General features: G+C 38.3%; 1 protein-coding gene across 1 annotated transcript in view; it reads right to left on the bottom strand.

The window, feature by feature from the left end:
- The window catches only part of CFTR (CF transmembrane conductance regulator), a 160,889-nt gene that overhangs the window by 4,601 nt on the left and 133,686 nt on the right, over positions 1–22,602 (bottom strand). The window contains exons 22-23 of the mRNA XM_043589556.1: positions 20,881–21,036; positions 9,551–9,640 (exon numbers count right to left, since the gene is read on the bottom strand). Coding sequence (XP_043445491.1) covers positions 9,551–9,640; positions 20,881–21,036 — 246 coding nt within the window. The remainder of the gene's footprint in view (positions 1–9,550; positions 9,641–20,880; positions 21,037–22,602) is intronic.

Here is a 22,602-nt window from a genome sequence, read left to right as displayed (position 1 = left end):
GGATCTATAAAGACATACACAAATAATTACAACACAATTGAATACATGCTAGAAAAGATAATAGTATTAAACGCAGTTATTTGCTCTATCATGACAGATTCTTTTATTATACTTTCCATTCTCTACTTTGTCATAATAGCGCATGAAAATTAGCAGAAAATGGAGCGCCTGGGTGGCTCAGTCGGTTAAGCGTCCAACTTCAGCTCAGGTCATGATCTCATGGTCTGTGAGTTCAAGCCCCGCGTCAGGCTCTGTGCTGACAGCTCAGAGCCTGGAGCCTGTTTCAGATTCTGTGTCTCCCTCTCTCTCTGCCCCTCTCCTATTCACGCTCTGTCTCTCTCTGTCTCAAAAATAAATAAATGTTAAAAAAAATTTTTTTTAAGAAAATTAGAAAATAATCAACTGGGGAGCTTCTTCAATTCATAAAAACTGATTTTAAGAAATTGATGAAACTATGAAGTAAAAAGATGTAAAATAGCGGTATATTACTAAGAGATTTAAAGGTGCTTAGATATTGAGGTGGAATATGAGAGTTGTGTTAGGGCCAGTGGCTTATTTTTTCAAGCTAGATAGGAAATAATAAGGTGAAAATGCGAACAAGATATAGAAACAAATTCTTTTAAAATAAGATAAAAATTATTGACATCTTGGTTATTATTCAGATAAATGTGCATTAACTTTTATTTTATTTTATATTATTTTATTTTAAACATTTATTTTATTTTTGAGAGAGAGAGGGACAGCGAGAGAGGGAGACACAGAATCCAAAGCAAGCTCCAGGCTCAGAGCTGTCAGCACAGAGCCCGACATGGGGCTCGAACTCACAGACCGTGAGGTCATGACCTGAGCCAAAGTTGGACGCTCTACCAACTGAGCCACCCAGGTGCCCCTATTTTTTGCCAAATATTGCTGAGTGTTTGAGGGCCAAGAGATACATGGATGATGACTGCCCCCTACTCTTGGGGAGTCTGGGATTTAGTATTGGGAAGTAAGATACAATACTAATTATAATACAGGCAGAATGGGATAATGGCTTTAGGAAAGATCCCTGAATTCAGCAATGAATTCACAGATGGCCCATATCACCACGTTTGATCAGCAAATATTAACTGTACGCCCATGAGATGTATTGCAGGTGACACTTCTTTCCTTGACTGGGTTCTCATTAAAGCAATCTCACTTTGTAAGAATTTATTAATTTTGAAAAGAGTTTCTGTAATGGTCGGGAATGTAAACATATTAATTAGACAAGGGGGAGTTCTCTGGTATATCCTGGAAGACTCAAATGTAAAATTACTTTCAGCTCCAAGGATCTGAGAATGTGAATAAAGACACTGGGTGGACCTGTGTCCTTTCTCTCTGTCTTTGCCTTTTTGCTTTTACTTGGCTTCAGCCTGGGAACCTGCTATGTCTCTCACATTACTTGCCTCCAGATTCTCCTTCAGCTAGAATCCCATATCTACCCCTTTGTAGAAACCTCAAAAAAAAACTACTGTGTATCTGTTGTCCCCACTACCTCACAACATAGAACTTTTTTCTTCTTTGAACATGTATCCCTTGGTTTATGAGAAACCACATACCTATGACCACTTAGGAGCCTGTGTGGGCAGCTCCCCCTCTTCCTGTCCTCTGAATATTAGTCTTCCTTACCCCTAAATCTCTAAACTCTCCTTCTGAGGACCCATTTATTCTTAGGGTATCAACCACCACAGATAAACTAATGATTTTTCAAATCTTTATCTCTAGCCCTGGACATATTTCCAATATTTCTTAAATCCTTCTCCTTGCCAACCCCATTGTGGTGGCCCTCATTATCTCTTAAGCTTTACACTATAAATCCCAAGTGGTTTGATTTGTCAACTGACCACACAAACACCCCAGGGATCCTTCTAAAGTACAAATTTGACCCTCTCATTTCTGTTTGAAATCTCTTCCTGACAGAATAAAGCTGAGCTCTCTCACATGACATAAAAGGCATCCAGAGTCGAATCCCCTCCACCCTGCTTCCAGTGGCCCCAAACAGCTTGTAGTTCCCTTTACACCCTGACATACCCTTCTGACTATCCCTGATCATCCTTTACACAGTCAGGCATGTAGCCATGACAGTATTTGTGCAAGTTTCCCCTGTTACACTGCCTCTATGCTCTTTAGCTCTATGTGTCCCCAGTGTAATGGGGACAGTGTAGAGACACACTGTCAGTCTTGACACATTTTTGTTCAACAAATATGTACTGAGCTCCTAGAATGCTGGCCAAAACAAAACAAAACAAAACAAAACCAAAACAAAACAAAACAACCCAACATAGTTTGATGAATGCAAAAGTGAATCCAAACTTAAAAATGACAAGTGATAAATGAATGAGAGCTGATTTTGTCCTGCCGGTATAGAGTACAATAGTAGACTAGCCACTTCCCCTGTCTGTGTGCTTTTTTTTTTTCTCATCTTGACAACTATAAAATCCCTTCAAAATAAAAGTATAAAATTACATTTCCTTTTTTGTAACAGGTTGAAATAAGATCTAAACCTAGTTTGAACTGACCCCAAAACCTCTTTCTTCTTTCTTTCTTTCTTCTTTCTTTCTTTCTTTCTTTCTTTCTTTCTTCCTTTCTTTCTTTCTTTCTTTTGAGAGAGAGTGCATGTGCACAGGTGGGGGAGGGGCAGAGGGAAGCAGAGGTGAGAATCCTAAGCATACTCCATGCTCCATATAGAGCCTGATGACATGGAGCTAGATCTCACAAACTGTAAGATCATGACCTGAGCCAAAATCAAGAGTTGGATGCTTAAATGACTGAGCCACCCGGGTGCCTCTAAAATTAGAAGTTTCTTAACACTGATAAGGATTTTTTTTTAATTTTAAGTCAAATTAACCACCAAGAAAAGCACAGATTAGACGGATGTTACCAAGACTTAGTGAGGTGATCGTTTCACATTGCGTAGAATTATCAAATCATTACATTGTACGCTTGAAACTAATAGTGTTCTATGTCAATTATGCTTCAACTAAAAAAATAAAAGTACTGATTAAAGATTGGAGCTCTGAAGTCAAACAAAAGTGGCTTTGAATCTGCACTTCACCACCCATTTACTGATGGTATCAGGTGTGTTACTGTAAGTCTCATTGACCTCACTTGAAAAAAATGAGGAAATTAACAGGATAGACTTCAAAGAACTGTACTGAGGATTAAATGAGATAATTTGTGGAAAAAGGTTACTACAGAACATGGCACATGGTAAGTACCTAATCCACACTATTAGTTGTGTCAGAACTTGGGAAATTCCAAGGACATGGACCTGGTCACTGAAACACTACCCTGGTATGACAAGATTAGCTTGATATGCCACAAATCAAAATTTGTAAGATTTTGCCTTCGCAAGTTGCCTTGGGAAGTAAGTTAGCAGGAAGTACTGCAATACTACTAATTTATATCATACCTCTAATAACGAGGTTGAGCTTTTGGTAAAAATGTAGTGGCATGTACAATATTATCTCTCTAGATCCACACCAATCGTACACTAATTTCCCAAGCCACCTTACTATATTATATTTTGCATGTGTTTTCTCTCAACGGAAACTATTTCTTTTTTTTTTTTTTTTTAATTTTTTTTCAACGTTTATTTATTTTGGGGACAGAGAGAGACAGAGCATGAGCGGGGGAGGGGGAGAGAGAGAGGGAGACACAGAATCGGAAACAGGCTCCAGGCTCTGAGCCATCAGCCCAGAGCCCGACGCGGGGCTCGAACTCCCGGACCACGAGATCGTGACCTGGCTGAAGTCGGACGCTTAACCGACTGCGCCACCCAGGCGCCCCGGAAACTATTTCTTAAGTAAATAACTAAGTACCTAAATAGCTATCACTGTCAATATTTGGAGAACAAAGTTCCAAAAAATAAAAGACAGTGAGACAGACCACGCTAGAGTATATTTTGCAATATTCCTATCTCACTGTTTTTCTTACAATCAAGTATAGTAAAAAAAAAAAATCTTCAGTCATATTCACTAGAGAAATATCAACATGACTTAGTAAACCTTTAGGTTTTGAAGTAAGTGAACATGTCAATTACCTATTTCCTGCCAGATATTGTCATAGGTTTTGGAGAGCAAATGGGAAGCAAGACATACTAATAATTGTTTTTTAAAAGCACAAGGTTATTATTATAACTCTATGTGTAACCAACTTAATGTGATGGTAAGAATGGCTTAAATTAGCCTACTGATTATTTGAATATAAATGACTGCTCAGTTACGCATTCTTTAATAGACTTTTAATGAGGGTTTATTAAATTCTGGGTACTATGGCAGACCTGGGGATTCAAAGATGAATAACACTAGGCCCTGCCTTGAAGAAGAAACTCACAGTCTAGATATGGAGAAAAATAGTAAGTGAGAAATTACTGTTCAAAGTGCTGTGAGATCAACTGATGAATGGATAAAGAAATTGTGGTTTATATACACAATGGAATACTACGTGGCAATGAGAAAGAATGAAATATGGCCCTTTGTAGCAACATGGATGGAACTGGAGAGTGTGATGCTAAGTGAAATAAGCCATACAGAAAAAGACAGATACCATATTGTTTCACTCTTATGTGGATCCTGAGAAACTTAACAGAAACCCATTGGGGAGGTGAAGGAAAAAAAAAAAAAGAGGTTAGAGTGGGAGAGAGCCAAAGCATAAGACTCTTAAAAACTGAGAACAAACTGAGGGTTGATGGGGGGTGGGAGGGAGGGGTGGGTGGGTGATGGGTATTGAGGAGGCACCTTTTGGGATGAGCACTGGGTGTTGTATGGAAACCAATTTGACAATAAATTTCATATATTGAAAAAAAATTAAAAAAAACAGTGCTGTGAGAAAAAAAACAGATTGAAACGGTAATTGCTGATTTAGCAGAATTCTTTATATGTTCATGTATATACATTAATATATACATATATAGTCCTAATATGTTATTTATATATACACCACAAATTATTTTTCAGTAGATTAAAAATAAATATAAATTTTAGCTTATCTCCATCCAAACTAAGGTAAATTAAGATTTACTAGAATCTAAACATTTCTAATTATTTTTATTCCAACTTGGCATGAAAAATAAATAAAAGCATCAATAGTTCGTGGATATGAAGAACTTTACAACAAAAGAATTTGCCAGCCTTATTTAGTTGAGTTGATCAATCATATGTATTTACAAAGAAAAAAATTGGCTTGTGACATATCAAACAAAAAAATTTATTAGAGTCTGTAAAGGACCAGACATTCTCTTCAAAATGTTGACTTTTGCTATTGCACTCTGGAATGTTACTATGCAGCAAGAGCTTGCTCTTGTGACAAGAAAACATGGGGAAAAACCCAGAAAAGTAAATTGTGGTTGGACTGCATAGTCCATTCACAGGCAGTTGTAAAAATAGACCCTCTCAACTCCTTTAGACACTTTTTTTTTTGCTACTCTGAAGGTTTTTCAGGACACTGTTTCTGCTATTTAGCCTGCTCTTTAAATTTTTTTTAAGTTTGTTTATGTACTTATTTATTTATTTATTTATTGAGAGAGAGAGAGAGAGAGAGAGAGAGAGAGAGAGAGAGAGAATCCCAAGCAGGCTCTGTACTGTCAGCACAGCGTCTGATGCAGGGCTCAAACTCATGAACCAGAAGATCATGACCTGAGCCAAAATGAAGAGTCAGACGCTTAACTACCTGAACCACCCAAGAGCCCCTAGTTTGCTCTTTAAAATAACTTACCTGACTATCAATGTGTTAGGAAGGGACCTATTTTATAAGTTATCTACCAAACAAACAATTACCAAAGATCCTTCATCTAAAACCAACAGATGTGTTGCTTAGACCATAGATAACTAAGAAAGCTTGCTGCGCTAAAAGCATGTGAACCAGAAGTCAAAGGATGGAGCTGTTCTAGCATCTACCAACCCCCTCAGACTTCTCAAGGCTCAGGGTGCTCATTGTTAATGGCAACACCTGTTGCCATTGTACTAATGGCAAACTAATCACAAAGCTATCTTCATGATAGATCACACGTGAATCATTTGTTTATCCACTTAAACAGATGAGTCAAATCATTCATTCAAAAAATGAATGAAGTCTTTTATTCATTCAATCAACCAATATTTATTGACCACCATCCACATTGCAACACTACTGTAAGCACTAGAAACACTGCAGTGAATGGGACAACATCCCTACCCTCAAGGGACTTACAATCTGACGGGGGACATGAGCAAGTTAAGAGGTAAGTCTGTCCCATGTAAAGAATGCTATGAAAGGCCTGGAGGTATAGGAGGTGTGGACCATCACAGCAGGTTTCTGGAAGAAGTGATATGCAAGAAGAGACCAAATGATGAGTGGGAGCAGGAAGTAAAGGGCTGGCAGGGTTTCCCAGATACAGAGAACAGCATGAGAAAAAGCCTCTGGAGAACAGAAAGCACATGGTGCTTTAGAGGAACTGGATCATGGTAAACAGGGGGAGGCTGGGGCATGGGTTTAGAAAGGCAAGCCAAGATGGAAGCATGAAGGACCTTGGAAGCCACCTTAAGCAGTGTGGACTTGGTCTAAAGGACCAGTAAAGAGCCATAGAAAGGAGAGAAACAAGTGATTGGGTACATGGTTAAGAAGGATTACCAGAGCTCCAAAGAGCAGAATGAATTATAGGAAGTCAATGAGAGGGAAACCACCTAGGAGCCTAAGCAGCCACATGAGAGTTAGTAGTGGTGTCAGATGGGGATGGAAACATTGTAGATATTGGCAGGAGACAGCATTAACAGGACGTGATAGAGTGGAGACAGGTGAAGAAATCAGTAGTCAAGAATAAATTCCAGGTCTTGGCTTTGGGCAACTAGAGGGTGCTTATGCCATTTGCTGGAATTAGGAACACAGGACAGTTGTATGCAGAGGGGAGATAAAGTAACTATAGAAACAAGGTGCTTCTCCATGCTGAGATGTCAGGTAGGGAGCTGACAGGCAGATTTGGGAGTCATCAGTATAGAGGTATTAGTTAGAGCCAAGAGGTTGCATCAAATTTCCAAGGAAGAATAAGTACAATAGGACAAAATTAGGATTCTGTCAAACATCAACATTTAAGAGATGGCTAGGTGAAGATCAAATGGGAATAGGATCATAATAGCTAACAGTCACTTAATGCCCATTATTTGTCAGGCACTACGCTTGCCAATTATATGAAAGCCTGAAAAGTTACAAGAACTCTACCAATTTACTGAGCCACAATGTTAGGCATCCGTTTTTTTTCCCCCTTGGGATTCAGTCTCTTGAAATTTTCTTTGGTCTACATAGCTGATAAAGTCAGTGCTCCTGGGGGAGAAGTTATCTGGCCCTAAGTCATTTGGGGATGGGGGAATTACACCATCTCAGTTCTAGGTCTTAAATAGAAATTCTCTTTCCCTCCTTTGGACTTGCTTTAAATTCATCCATAGAACAATGAGGCTCAGCATGTCAAGATGAAGGTGTGGGCCTAGGGCACAAAGGCAAAGGAAGCCGTTTGTGCTAGCTTTCCTTCTAAGTCTTAGAACTAGTAATGAGGCACGATCATCATGGCTTCACAAAATCTAATCCAGATAAGCTCTAGAATAAAGTTTCACACTGGAGTATGGGGCCAAATGCAAGGTAGGAATAAAGTGTATCTTGGCCTGGTGTTGTCATCGTGTGTACTTCTGATTTTTATCTGGAGGAAAGGGGAATTATGAAGGAGGCACTGTTGAGATAAGATTCAGGTGTTTGGCTATCAGTTCATTTCCCTCTATTGACACAAGTCATATCAAGGTCACAGACAGGACTAGATGAGACGCCATTTGTCCTGGTTTGCCCCAGACAATACTGGTTTATGTCTTTTTGTCCTAGTATCCTGTCAAGTTTAGAAACTGACACACCCCAAAATGTTCCTGTTTGAATAAATTATATGATAAACCACTTGGGACAAAAGCCTAGGACTTGTAATGTTTAAACTAATGCTTTTCTACTATCTGCTTCTGTGGGCTGTTGTGCATTTGTATGCCATCTGTAGACCTCCTCAACAGAAAGTTATCATTACTACTCAAATGATATGAATGCCACCATCTCCATCACCATCTCCATTTATGAATAGCAAAGTATTTTTTTGAAGCAGTAGAAGAGAGCTAAATACGAGCTCATCAAATGAAAATCTAGACAGGTAAAATTTCTGTGTTATACTGGTATTTAAAATGTTAGGCATGTCTTTTAAAATTTCATATTATTTTTAAGACGTTGATTTCCTGTAAATTTTATTGTGACTTGGCAGTAGTTTCAGATTTTATAAAGTCTAACGTCTTCCCTAGTTTCTCTCCCACCACACTGTGTTCCTATAGTTCATTCTCTGAAGTCACATCAAAGCTCCTAAAATGTGTCACTTGCAATTTAGTTAATGTTTTCTTTAAAACCCTTGTTTGGTGGGTAATAAGGAAACTTTGATAATAAAAATAGTTAATCTAAGTGTATTTTATGAGGGGCATATGAAGGTTGGGCACCCAGTGGGTGACTGTTTAACACTTACAAGCATGTCAATGCTCCTGGCAACATCTACTCTGAAGGGAGGCACAAAAGGGAGGAACATTTGGAGTTAACAGAATTGGGCTACAATAAAGACCAAAACTATGGGAAAATAGTGGAATAAAGTTGTTCTCTAAGAAGACCTTTGAATCTCAATGTTCTTAGGCCCCATAATTGCAGTCTGCCACCAATCAGGGCTTTGGACGTAAACCTCAAATTTAATGAAATAGAACAGTTTATGTTCCCTTTTTCTTTCACATAATGCCTCTGTGTCCAAGAATGGTTAAGGAAATCAAGAATTTCACTCCCTGTACCCTAAATTCTTCCATATGGTGCCTTTAACTATACTGAACCACCTATTTGGTAAATACGGGGTATTATTTAGGAATTTTTATTCCATTTTAATCCATATATTTCCTATGTGGTCCTATTGACCTCAAGAGATGGAGCAGGCCACATCTAGGTCATGTGACTTTTTGCCTGGAAAGGCTAACAGCCACATCCCATGAAGGCAACTGATTCCTGATGATTTCTAGAGAAGACGGTGGCCATTTGCAGGTGCTCCAGAAAGACCATCACCTCTCTGTGCTAAACCCAAGCTTCCTAGAGAAGTTTATCATGTCAAAAACCAAAGCCTCTCCTTGTGCTGGGAATGCTTTCAGAACCCAGACAGAAAGTGGATGAGAAAGTGTAGAGAGAGGACACTCTGAATCACAACTAATCCTGGTGCCCTATAAGGTGACTGGGTCTCTCCCAGTTTCTGTCTCATTGATATACACTGGTAGTGAAGAAGGCCAAGGGAATGCTACCTCTGGGGCCTGTGACTTGGGAGACTCGCCACAGAGGAAGGGGTAGGTCTAGTCCAAGGTACTGGGGGCCCCAGGTATGTTAGTGTTTTCCACTTTAGAGTTATACATGCACATACATGCATAAAGGTAAGTGTGTAAAACTATTTCAGCTATGACAACCACTCTTGTATATAAGCTACCTTTTTCAAAATTATTTCAGTTAGCATCCTTACCTCATCGGCAACTTTCCATATTTCTTGATCATTCCACTGTCCATAGGGATCCAAGTTTTTTCTAAATGTCCCAGAAAATATAAATACTTTCTATAGCAATAAAGAGAAAAAAGAGGAAAGTATGAGTAACCTAAATATCTTTTCATGTTTCCATTATTTTATTGCAAAATACTTCAAGCAGAAAAAATACTTTAAAATAACAATAAATGTCCATGCACTTACCATCCAGTTTTCTTAAATTTTAAAGTTTTATCATAGTTGCTTTGCATCTTCTTTACAGACATAAAGCATTACAGCTACATTAGAAGCCCCTTGTGAACACTTATCTAATCCCAATGTCCTTAGGTTAAAGAAATTGAGACCACTGAAAGTTGTGGGAAATTAAAACTCTGTTTTATCACAGCACTTTTCCTTATCATGAGCAAATATAAAATTGAGCAGTTAAAAAATTATGCTTATGAGTTATAAATAACTTGTTAGAACAAATTCCTATTTTGTTCATGTATTTTCCTTGGATTCCTTGGGTAAGCCTAGCTTCCTAAAGGGTTTGGAGAGTGTATGAATTTATAGACACTTACTTAAACACACATGTCCACCTGGCCTATAAACCAAGGCACACTTTACTTGTGCGAACTGAAGAAAGCCACCACTTACACATCAGTGAAAAAAGTGGAAATCAAATATTTGTTTAATTGAATGCACATAAGGGATGAGGTGGATCCTGCTGAGATGACAAAATGCCAATCTAATTCCTTGCAAGGAGTGTTGCACAACTATCACTCTGAGACACTCTCCTGCCAAGTCAATGTCCACTTGGGTCAGCCTGTGTGGCTAGAAAAAGTGTTTTAAAAAGAAAACCACTGTCCCACTGAGAAGTGCTGATGCAGCAGTACTGCTATTATTTCGTCCTCTCTGGGCATATGGGTGAACTGAAAAATACTCTTGATGTTAACATTCAGAATAATTTTTTTTCTTTGCCCTTTTTCTTTGGCTTTTGGTTAACATCCAGTAAAGAGAATTAAGAACTAAATGTTCTGAAGTCTGAGTTTTCACAAATTACCTTACACTGAGAAAGAAAGTTCGGTGACCCTCTGACCTACAAGGAACTGGACAAGACAGGTGGCCTCCAGATTTATGGTGTCTATGCCTCTTGGCAGAACGAGAATATTCCCACTGTGGCAGCCAAGTTCAAAGAGGATCACATTAGAGACCTCACTCCCCAGGGCACAATTTATAGCTTAAAGAACTAAGTTGTACCAAATATCTCAGGAACCTTCTGATGAGAGCAACAAGAAGACTTGTGCTGGTATTTCTTAACCTGCATCAAAATCATCTTCCTTAGGGGCACTTATAATGCTTTGCACAAGTGACTACAAGGCGTGAATATATGACTCATAAGATCCTAAGATATGATAGATAGATTTGTGCATCTTTCTACAAGATTTCCAGTAAAGGAAAGTCATGCCCAAATAAGCTAAGGAAAAACAGACAAAGAGTATTATCAGGGAATTCTGATAAACTAAGAATTAAACAAGAATTGGCTCTGAAAATTCAAGTCAATTCACTATTTAAGCAATTGGGTTGATTTAGTACCTAAAGTTCAAAGGCTTACCAAGGGAATTTTGCTATTCACTGTTTCTTTACATTTTTTTCTTTTAATATTGTGGTTCTTTATACAAAAGGTTTCTAGCATTATTGAGAAAGACAGGAGATAGCAACTATGGGGGTTTACCAAATACCAGACCACGTATCACACACTTTGGAGAGGTTATCTCCACTGGGAACCAAAAAGCTAGAACACAGAGCTTCGTTTTATGGCAGGTTTACCATATGCCAAGTAAGGATCCATATAAGCATTATCTCTTTTCATCTTCAAATCAGCCTAATGTAATAAATCCTATTATTTCACATGAAGAAATCACAGCTGGGAGAAGTTAAGTGACTTGTCCAACATCATTTAGCTGGATTCAAACCCAAGTGTGTTTGTTTCTAAATCTGTTTCTTATCACTACAGCAAAATGTCTCAAATTCTATGCCAACCAGTTTTTATTCCTGATCTGGAGCTCTGGAATTATTAAGGTTGGGCAGAAGCAGCCCAATGGGTCTATAAAGAGCTGATCAGTGTCAGCAGCATAGTCTTTGTTTAAGCACTGCTAGCCATCCCCTGGCCAGAGGCTCAGTTCCTGAACTGTGAATGGAGAGGTTTGCTTCCTCTTCCTAGGCAGGGCCTGGATTGAAGCAATTTACATGGGCTACAGTGTCTTTGTAACCTTCAAGGATATTTACACAGCCAGTGGAACAGGACAATAGGAAAATTTTACCTTGGCCAAATGGAATAATGTCATTATTCTGGAGGACCATGGGTGGAGGCCGAAGGTATCATAACAACAAAGCAGACACAGAAGTTATCAAAGGCAATGTGGCTTGCAAAGACGCTGTAACAGTGCAGCTCTGGCACGGGAAGTGTACCTACGAACAGGAACCCAAGCTCTTTCAGCCTCAGTGTTCTCACTATAAAATGGGGAAATGCCACCTTTCCTCTCAAACCTATTCTACCTATAGGCTTTCCCATTTTGATAAATGTACAGCAACTTCACTTCCTCAGTCTAGAAACTTTGGAGTCACCCATGACTTATCTTTCTCCCTGATCCTCCCAAAAGGAATCAATCATCAGTCCTGTGGATTTCCCGCCAAATATATCTCAAAACCAGTTATTTCTCCAGCCCTCCTGCCACTATATAGTTCAAAACACCTATCTCTCTCTGGAACACTGTAAGAACCTCCTAATTGATTTCTTCCTTCTCACTCTTGCCTCCCTCCCGGTCTACTTTTATTTAGCAACCAAAACAATCACTACACATATAAATTGGATTATGTCATTAACCTTTTAAAAAACCTTTGGCTTTCTGTTACATTCAAGGCAAAATGTAAAATTCTTAAGATGGCCTACAGACCCTACATGACTTAGCCCCTTCTACTTCTTTGGGATCATTTAGTGCCCTGCTCTACCTCCTTCCTTTTTCATCCCAGCTACATGGCTTTATTTCACTTCCCCAGTTTCTTCACACATTCTTTCTTCCTGCCTAAGAATCTCATCTTATACATTCTTTCCATGGCCAACTACATTCTTCAGGCCTCAAATTAAATGCCACTTCCTCAGAGCTATCTATCTTGATCCTCAAAGCCAAATAAGGTACTCAAAATATGATACAGAATAGATGTATTTTACTTCCATAGCTTATAGTGAATGTTAAAATTACATATGCATTTGTGAACTTTGCTTTTTTTAAAAAAAATTTTAATGTTTATTTTTGAGAGACAGAGAGACACAGAGCATGAATGGGGGAGGGGGAGGGAGAGAGAGGGAGACACAGAATCTGAAGCAGGCTCCAGGCTCTGAGCTGTCAGCACAGAGCCCAATGCAGGGCTCGAACCCATGAGCCGTGAGATCATGACTTGAGCTGAAGTTGGATGCTCAACTGACTGAGCCACTCAGACACCTCGAGCTTTTGCTTTTAATGAGCACTTCTTCTCCTATACCATAAATTTACTGTGTATCCTAGCAAACAGGCATTATATCTAGCATGTGCTCAATAAATGCTGCATGAATGAATAAATGGGCTGATATGGGAATAAAAAGTAAAAAAATATAAAAACATTGCTCAACATATTATTTTTCTTCATTTCAGAAGAAGAGTTACTACCACCTATACTCGTTAAAGTAATAATACTAACTACCCATTAAAACTTTGGTCTTTCCATATAATTGCTTGAGAAATTGTATGCCTAACTTTTTCTCATAATAGCTTAATAGTTTATATTAATACTTATCAAGCATATAGCAATATGCGACATGTTAATTTTATTTAAAATAGATATATGTTCAAAATTGTGAAGGAAGAAAACTGTGGAAATTGGAAAAATGTGGAAAGCCAAAGTCTTAGATGTAGGGATCTGATACTACTCTGAAATTCTGTAGGTCTTTTGTTTATAGTTTATTGTCTAGCATTCAAGTAATGCTTTAATTTTAATTAAAAAAAATCAACTGAATAGACTGGTGCAGTTAGAATTAAATTTCACACAATTCACTAAACATTTCATTCCTGTCTTATAAATATTATCTCTTCCTCTGCTGGTCAGGGGCACCAGCAGGTGTCTTAGTTCTGTTTTCTAAACTGTTTGAAGTTTCCACAAAGGCATCTCTAAAGCTGAGAGGTCCTTGGAGGTCACTTATGTCCTCTTCCCTGGTTTACAAATGAAACAGCCAAGGCCCTGAGAAGTGATGTGGCGTGGCCAAGGTGACACAGACGTATTTATAGCAAAAAATAGACCTGAAACCAAAAATCACAATGATCCTCTCTTTTAAGAAACTGTTCACCAATAGGAAAATGAGGATGTGCAAATATTTGATATTTATTTAATGTCAGGTATGTATGGCATAAAGAGCAATTCCTGGGACTCAAGGAAGAATAAAGAGAGAACCATTGTTCACGAGCTGACTAATCTCTTTCCTGAAGCTGATTCCTCAACTCCTCAACTCAGTGCAGACAGCTGAGCCTACGTGGGGTGCTCAGAGCTGGTCACATATCACTGCAGCAGGCAGTATGGTTCAATCTTGGATATCAATGAAAAACAAAAGAGCAGTTTGACTTTCACGGCTATTGAATATAGCATAAATTAAATAAGCAGGAGGAATGACTCCTTATCCTGTTTATGTATACAGTGCTGTTTTGGCTAGAAGGGAAATATATATATATATAGCCAAAAATAATATACATATATATATATTTATGGCCAAAACAAAACAGCACTGTGTATATATATGTTTATATATACATATAACATCTATACGTATATAATTTTATTAAAATGTGGCTCCAATGCTTCTAAGCACCACAGTGGCTGTGATCTTACCTTCTAGAAATGCCTGCAAGATTGTATTATAAGTTGAATCTGTACAATACAAATCCATCCAACTTGAACAAATCAAGATTCTAAGGTTTTATTATAGACTGTCTAAAAATAAATGTTGTTTGGCTTTTAAGAATATCTATTAATGAGAACAAGGTGAATGAAGTATTTATTAGTCAAAAATGCCCAAGATTTACAATAGAGAATAATTTTATAATGTTAATGTACATATCATTTATTTATATGTAAATGACTGCATGTAAGATGTTCAAATATTTGTTTCCCGTAAAGTCATTTCATGTTTCACAACCTTTTATACTACAACTTTCCAGTATACACTTTTTTTAGAGACAGAATTTTAAAAAATGATTTCTAGGTCTGACAAAATTGTAAAATTTCAAATTTTTAGGCTCAGAAACAGTAAAGTTGTGTTGTACTAATATCCAAACTAGTTAATTTTCTCTTCTTTTTCTTTTTTAAAAAAACTTTATGTCTATTTATTTTGGGGGGGGGGGAGAGAGAGACAGAGAGAGAGAGAGAGCCAGCCTGAGTGGGGGAAGGGCAGAGAGAGGGAGACATAGAAACCAAAGCAGGCTCCAGGCTCTGAGCTGTCAGCACAGAGCCCGATGCAGGGATTGAACCCACTAACTGTGAGATCATGACCTGAGCTGAAGTCGGGCACTTAACTGAGTCACCCAGGCACCCCTTTTTCTTTTTTTCTAAGCAAACTTTACCCCCAAGATGGGCTCAAACTCAGGACCCTAAGATCAAGAGTCATATGCTCCACCTACTGAGCCATCCAGGCACCCCTTCTCTTCTCCCTTGAATTCAGCACTTCACCCCCACTGTCTCTTCACCAGAGTCGAGGCTCTTACCACATCACAGTTGGAGAATTTCTCAGCCCATCTCCCTGCCTCCCATGCTGCCTCCTGGAAGTCCGTTCTCCACATGCTGCCAGCAGCAGCGTACCCTTCTGCCAACCCTTACCATCCTCTTCAATGCGTTCCTTACTGGGCCATTTCAGTACTAACCAAATCTTTCCCTCCTCCCTCTAATACTGCCTAACACATGACCTCCCCTGCCCTTTATGACCCAACTCTTTCTAGTCCTCTTCTTTGTGTTTGTTCATAATATCCTTATCTGTCTGGGATCCTGGAATATCCTTTCCATAATTCCCTGTCCCTAACCTTTCTAAAACCCTAAAATGAGTGTATGGCCCATTATGACCCATCTTAATTATCACTGCTCTGGGAAACTGCCCATACTCATTTATTCATTCCTAGAGCATATTTCTAATCTAATATAAAAATGAAGGAGACACGATCCCTGTCCTCAAGGAACTGTAAATAATAATTACCATTGTCACAACACAGTGTATTGCACTTACTATGTGCCAGGGTGTAGTCTCAATACTTGTTACTTTACTCATTTTATATTCATGAAAACCTAATGAATATAGGTAGGTAGGTAATAACCTAAAATTATATTCATTTTATAGACAAGGAAACTAAAGCTCAGAGAAATCAAATAACTTGCCTAAGCTTACAATAGCTAGTAAAATTCAGATACTGACAGAACCACAGTCTCTTGTAAAATAAGCCAAGAATTTGGTGATTCTGCACAAGACAATGTATATTAAGTGCCTAACATGTAAGCTATTGTATATGCTATATAAGAGACAGAAAAATCTTTAAGGAAAAAAATCTATGTTTTATTCACCATTTCTATTATATTATTTTTGCTTATCTTCTTTGATTGTTGATGGGTTTTTTTAGTTTAGTATTTTTCAGAGAGAGAGAGAGAGCAGGAGAGGGGCAGAGAGAGAGGGAGAAAGAGAATCCCAAGCAGGCTCTGTGCTGTCAGTTTCATAAACAATGAGATCATGACCTGAGCCAAAATCAAGAGCTGGACACTCAACTGACTGAGCCACTCAGGTGCCCTGGTTGTTGATGATTTTGTGTTTAAATCTTGCTTCCTTAACTAGAATGTATACACAGTATTTATAATACTAAGTGGAAATTAAGCAAATACACAGATAATTCTAACACAAGACAATGGAAAGTGCCAGGAGAGACTTATAAACAAAGTCCTAGATCCCATATGGGTTTAAGATGTGGGGATGGAGAGCTGGGGTTTGAGTCACGGTTATGGGGGAAGGGGGGGGGTCAGAAAAGGCCATTTGACAGATTTGCATTTGAGAGGCCAACATAACTATGGTGAAGGAAGACCGTCTCAGACAGAGGAAGTGCATAAACAGATGAAATGAGAGAAAAGTAAGGTATCTTTCATGGAACAGTAAGTCCAGTTTGTCTGAAACTGAGACGTGCCCAGGTGTGAAGAGTGGTGGATGTGACCGGAAAGGTTGGGTCAGGACCTAACTGTCAGGGACCTAAGCCACGGATGTAAGAATCTGGACCTTATTCAGTGGAGAAGGAGTGGCCTAGTAGGTTTTTGGTTTGGTGAATCACAAAACTGGAACATTGCACTTAAAAGGTTAATTTGTGGAATGGGAGAAGATATTTGCAAATGACATATCAGATAAGGGGTTAGTATCCAAAATCTATAAAGAACTGATCAAACTCAACACCCAAAAAACCAATAATCCAGTGAAGAAATGGGCAAAAGACATGAAGAGACACTTCTCCAAAGAAGACATCCAGATGGCCAACACATGAAAAAATGCTCAACATCACTCATCATCAGGGAAATACAAATCAAAATCACAATGAGATACCACCTCACACCTTTCAGAATGGCTAACATTAACAACTCAGGCAACAACAGATGTTGGCGAGGGTGCGGAGAAAGAGGATCTCTTTTGCACTGCTGGTGGGAATGCACACTGGTGCAGCCCCTCTGGAAAACAGTACAGAGGTTCCTCAAAAAATTAAAACTAGAACTACCCTTTATCCAAAGGATACAGGTATGCTGTTTTGAAGGGACATATGCACCCCAATGTTTATAGCAGTGCTATCAACAATAGCCAAAGTATGGAAAGAGCCCAAATGTTTATCAATGGATGAATGGATAAAGAAGGTGTGGTATATATATACAATGGATTACTACTCAGCAATCAAAAAGAATGAAATCTTGCCATTTGCAGCTACGTGGATGGAACTAGAAGGTATAATGCTAAGCAAAATTAGAGAAATACATATATCATATGACTTCACTCATACGAGGACTTTAAGACACAGAATAGATGAACACAAGGGAAGGGAAGCAAAAATAATATAAAAACAGGGAGGGGGGCAAAACATAAGAGACTCTTAAATATGGAGAACAAACAGAGGGTTACTAGAGGGTTCCTGGGAGGCAGTACGGGCTAAATGGGTAAGGGGCATTAAGGAATCTACTCCTGAAATCATTGTTGCACTATATGCTAACTAACTTGGATATAAATTTTAAAAATAAAATTAAAAAATAATAAAATAAAATAAAAGGTTACTTTGTGTGCAACATAAAATGGACAGACACAAAGAAGAGAAGAGGAGGAGAAATAAGGAAGGATACAATGACATGGTGGAAGCAGCAATAACAGGGCTTACAACTGTATTCACTCTCATAATTACCCACAGCACTCCCTGAACAAGCCTACCTTGACTCATAACTATATTTAATTAACTTTCTTTGGTTTATTAGTTTGGTTTCTTCTTTTGATCTGACTTATGGCAACGAGTTCAGTTTTGAGCTTCTCACTGAAAGCTCATAGGTGGGATTGGGACCTCAATACTTTTCACATAACCGTAGAATTTATAGTATATAGAATGATATTATGCTATAATTTAAGCATATGGGAATTTCACAACTAATTATTAAATTGTTAATTATTATTAAACTGAATGAGAACTGCTGCTGCACTCCCAATTTCATTGCTCAGATCTACAGATACATGTTTTGGCCCTATCTGATATCCTTCACAGCAAAAGATGTTCCATGGTGGAAGTCATGTGTGCATGGATTATTTTCAGGTTATGTGGTCTTGCAAGTATAGCCCTAATTATTTGCTCAGAAGAGCTTGCAGTCTTTCAAAGCTGAAGCTTGCAAATACATTAAAAAAATTTTTTTTCTGTCTTTCAAGAATAAAGTACTTAGCAAAGTCCCAGGCTGATAAACAATTTCAAGTCTTAGTGTTCGATTTGTCTAAGGCAATGGGGCTCTGACTATAGGCCTCAATGCTTCCTCTCCATGTCCCCAGAACTCACAGGTAAAATGAAACAAAGAAGGCTCCACCTTGAAATGTACACAGTACCCTTTTCTCCAGGCTGGTGCAATTTCAAAGATTGCTTTCTAGCTATAGGATATGGAATGAAGAAAAGTAGAAAGGCAAACAAAACCAGTTCTTCTCAGATTTTGTTTTAGGTTTATTTATTTATTTTGAGAGAGAGAGAATGTGAATGGGGGAGGTGAACAGAAAGAAGGATAAAGAGAGTATCTGAAGCAGGCTCTGTGCCATCACCGTAGAGCCCGATGAAGGGCTAGAATCCATGAAAACTTGAGACCATGACCTGAGCCAAAATCAAGAGTCAGACACTTAATGACTGAGCCATCCAGGCACCCCAACAGCTCTTCTTGGATTTTTAATCATTTCTTCCTTCCTTCTTTCTTTTTAAAGATCAAATTGTAGGCAAAGAAGAAAAAATTACTTAATTTGAACTTCTAAAGCAAAGTTAGGAAAATAAAAGCATCTTCTAGTTTGGATATTAAAAAGGTGTGAGGAGTTTGCCCTCTCTTTCTTGGGCACTCAATATTCTCAAGATGTCACTGTAGAAAAAATAGTACATTTTTCTACAGATATCCCTGTGATACTAGCAGACAGTCCCAGAAACCAAGGTTATAATCTAATGAGATGCACCTACATTAACATGATCACACATTTTTGAAGGTGGATCCCAAAGTATTTTTTGTTCAGTTTATATTATTTTATGAAGCTTGAAGCCATAGAAGAGGGAAAATGAAAACAGGCAGGTTTGAAAGATTTACTTTAGCAGAAAGGCAAGATAAAGAATTTTCATAACTCTGGTTCACATGGTTTCCCTCCAGGTCTTGCATATTTAGGTTCCTAAACAGAACATATATATTTTTTTAAAAATCTATCAAAATGGCAGATAAACTAAAGGATTCCACTGGAATTAATTTTTAGAGTCAATGTGTATGAATAAGAATGACAGCAAAACAAAAGCTTCACTACTGCAATTAAAAATGGGACCAGGAGACTCAGAGTCAAATGAACGGCAACGCTTCTTGGACAACCAGATTCTATCCTGTGTTCTTCAACATCGCTCTCTTGCCTAAGGTTATCACCTCGGGATGCTCATATTCCCAGTGTTTATCTTTAGGCCATCTGACAATCTTTTTTTTTTTTTTTTGGTCTGAAAAAACAATATTGCTTTTGAAAATTTCCACCAGGAATCAGCTTCTGGCAATATGGCAAAGTCTAGACAAAAAAATTAAAAACATCAGTCTAGCAGTTACAATATTTAGTGCCTCGTTAGTTAGTTGAGAAAAGCAAATGTTCCACTGAGGTAATCCATCAAGATTACCTCAAGCTTTTTTCTCAGGCTAGATTTATAGTCAATCTACCTGGAGATGGTCCTGGTATTTTAATTTTGTGTTAAAAGTAGACAATTGTTAGAATGTGCTAGTAGAATGGATTTATACTATTAGGACAAAAGGAGCAATGTGGTAACTAAAGCAGTGAATAATGCCCACAGAAAAGAAGGCAAATGCCAGTAGAAATGCAACACATGCCTTTCAGATTCTGCTTCAGTAAAGACATTCCTTGGTTTCCACTGAGATCATTTTAAACTAGAACGGCTGCTATTTCTCTCATATGTAAGAAATCCTCTTGTACAATGACACGGATAGAATGCAACCAAGCCAGTGAAGCCAGAGATCCTTTGTGACCGAAATCAAAGAGTGACATTTAAAAAAAAATAGCTACAGATTAATCTGACATGGTTCATTTTATCCAAAGAACAAAAACTAATCACTACACTTTCTATTTTCAATTCCACTCCTTGCTGCTTCCAAGTGCTTCTTCCTCCAGCAGCAGCATAATTTATATCTTAAAAAGCATTTCTCAGCCTGCTGTGATGGCTAACTTGGAGCTCAGACCACTGAAGGAGGGGGAAAAAGCTGATTAAAGATGAAGCCAGGCTCCCACCATGGATTGCATCTTCTGGGAGACACTATCAAAACTATTAATAGTTCAATAACTATATGGCATAGAGTTCCAAACTTTCAGAGATGGTTTTCTTTTTCCCCATGAAAAGGTTACATTGCGGTAAAAAAGACAGCAATAAATAAATATATTTTTACAAGAAAATGTGATTGTTTTGAGTTGAAGGCTCAAATAATGGTAAAAAAAAATATCTATTTAGCCGCTTTTCTTTCGTGACCAAGTCATTCTGACTTACCTGGGGGATCACCCCAAAGGCTTTCCTCCACTCTTGCAAAGGTATCGAATACCAAGACACACCATCTATTTGGATTTCTCCTTCAGTGTTCAGCAGTCTCAAAAGAGCCGATAACAAAGTACTCTTCCCTGATCCAGTTCTTCCCAAGAGGCCCACCTAGAAAACAAGAGGGATAGAATTACTCCTGTGACATACAGATACCATACCAGAAATGTTACCTGGTATTATGCTTCAATAAAAAATATCAGAACAGTTTTTTTATTTTAACATTACCAGGGGAAGATTTCAACTTATTCATTCAAAGCTTTCTGTACACTCTCAGTTCTGACCAATATTGATCTTAGGCAGAACAACCCTGGAGGAGAATATAGAAACTGGCCATATGGAATTGGACTCTTCATTCTGGACCTTTCATTTATCACTGACCTTTACTAATGGCAAAAAGGTGAAAAATCGCCCATTTTGCATCAAGGAAAACAAACATACAGTGTCCTAATGCATACCATTTCTAAGGATGGCCTTAAGCCAAAAGCAGGGACCTATATAGTTTGATCTAGTTCCTGAATGAGTATGAGCTTGAAAATGAATGAATCTGAAATAGTTCTAACATGTAGATACTTCCCCTCATAAAGGAAGCACAAGTTTAGGCCTGACCATAAACAAGAATAAGTTCAGTGAGCTCTATGTTCCCAGAGAGGGCAGGCTGAACCTTGCCATTCAGTGCATAGGCACTTGGACAGCTGTCAGATTGCATTCTTACATCTATGCTGACTTGCAGGAAGAAAATCTGGAGAAGCAAAAAGGATATTAAGAAAACAACTACTCTTGGGGCGCCTGGGTGGCGCAGTCGGTTAAGCGTCCGACTTCAGCCAGGTCACGATCTCGCGGTCCGTTGAGTTCGAGCCCCGCGTCGGGCTCTGGGCTGATGGCTCAGAGCCTGGAGCCTGTTTCCGATTCTGTGTCTCCCTCTCTCTCTGCCCCTCCCCCGTTCATGCTTTGTCTCTCTCTGTCCCAAAAATAAATAAATGTTGAAAAAAAAAATTAAAAAAAAAAAAAAAAGAAAACAACTACTCTTGTTACTAAAAGACTGTAAAAGCGTAAAACAGAAGTGAGAACTCCAGGCATTGCAAGGGGAGATCAGGTGCTTCAGGTAGCCCACAGGGACCTCAAGTCTGTGTTCCACGTGGGCTTAGATCCAGCACTTGGAAGAAGATGCTTTAAGTGGGATAGAACATTCCTGCAGTCATTAACTGAATACTGAATAACAGCCTGATATTTAGTAGCACTGAATAAATGTACACTTCTTTCCTTTTATTTGATTTCTCTTTCTCTTCTATCATTTAACTTTTTTTTATAGGACAGCTGGGCCAATGGTCTTTTACAGTAATGCTTTTTATACTATCTGTGGCAAAGAAAAGTTTTGTTTATTTGTATCTAGTCCATTGCAAATCAGTACTTTAAAAAAGAAAAGATAATAAAAATGAATTTCTACATGCTTACTCTCAATTCCTATACTTATCAGAGACCCCAAACAGCTTATAAACCAGAACCAGTTCATGGACCACAAAGAATACTTTAGAGCTTATAACAATCTGCAGTAATAACTTTCTGAATACTTATTAAGAATCTGGTAATAAACTAGGCATTTGGGATAAATTGGTAAACAATAATGACACCATGTCTTTTGTTCATAAGAGCTCTGTAATGAGACTTTCACAAATG

Source organism: Prionailurus bengalensis, chromosome A2 (assembly GCF_016509475.1).
Source record: "Prionailurus bengalensis isolate Pbe53 chromosome A2, Fcat_Pben_1.1_paternal_pri, whole genome shotgun sequence".
Taxonomy (NCBI): Eukaryota; Metazoa; Chordata; class Mammalia; order Carnivora; family Felidae; genus Prionailurus; species Prionailurus bengalensis.
The sequence above is the reverse complement of the archived record's forward strand: the minus strand, read 5'-3'. Positions and strand labels throughout refer to the sequence as shown.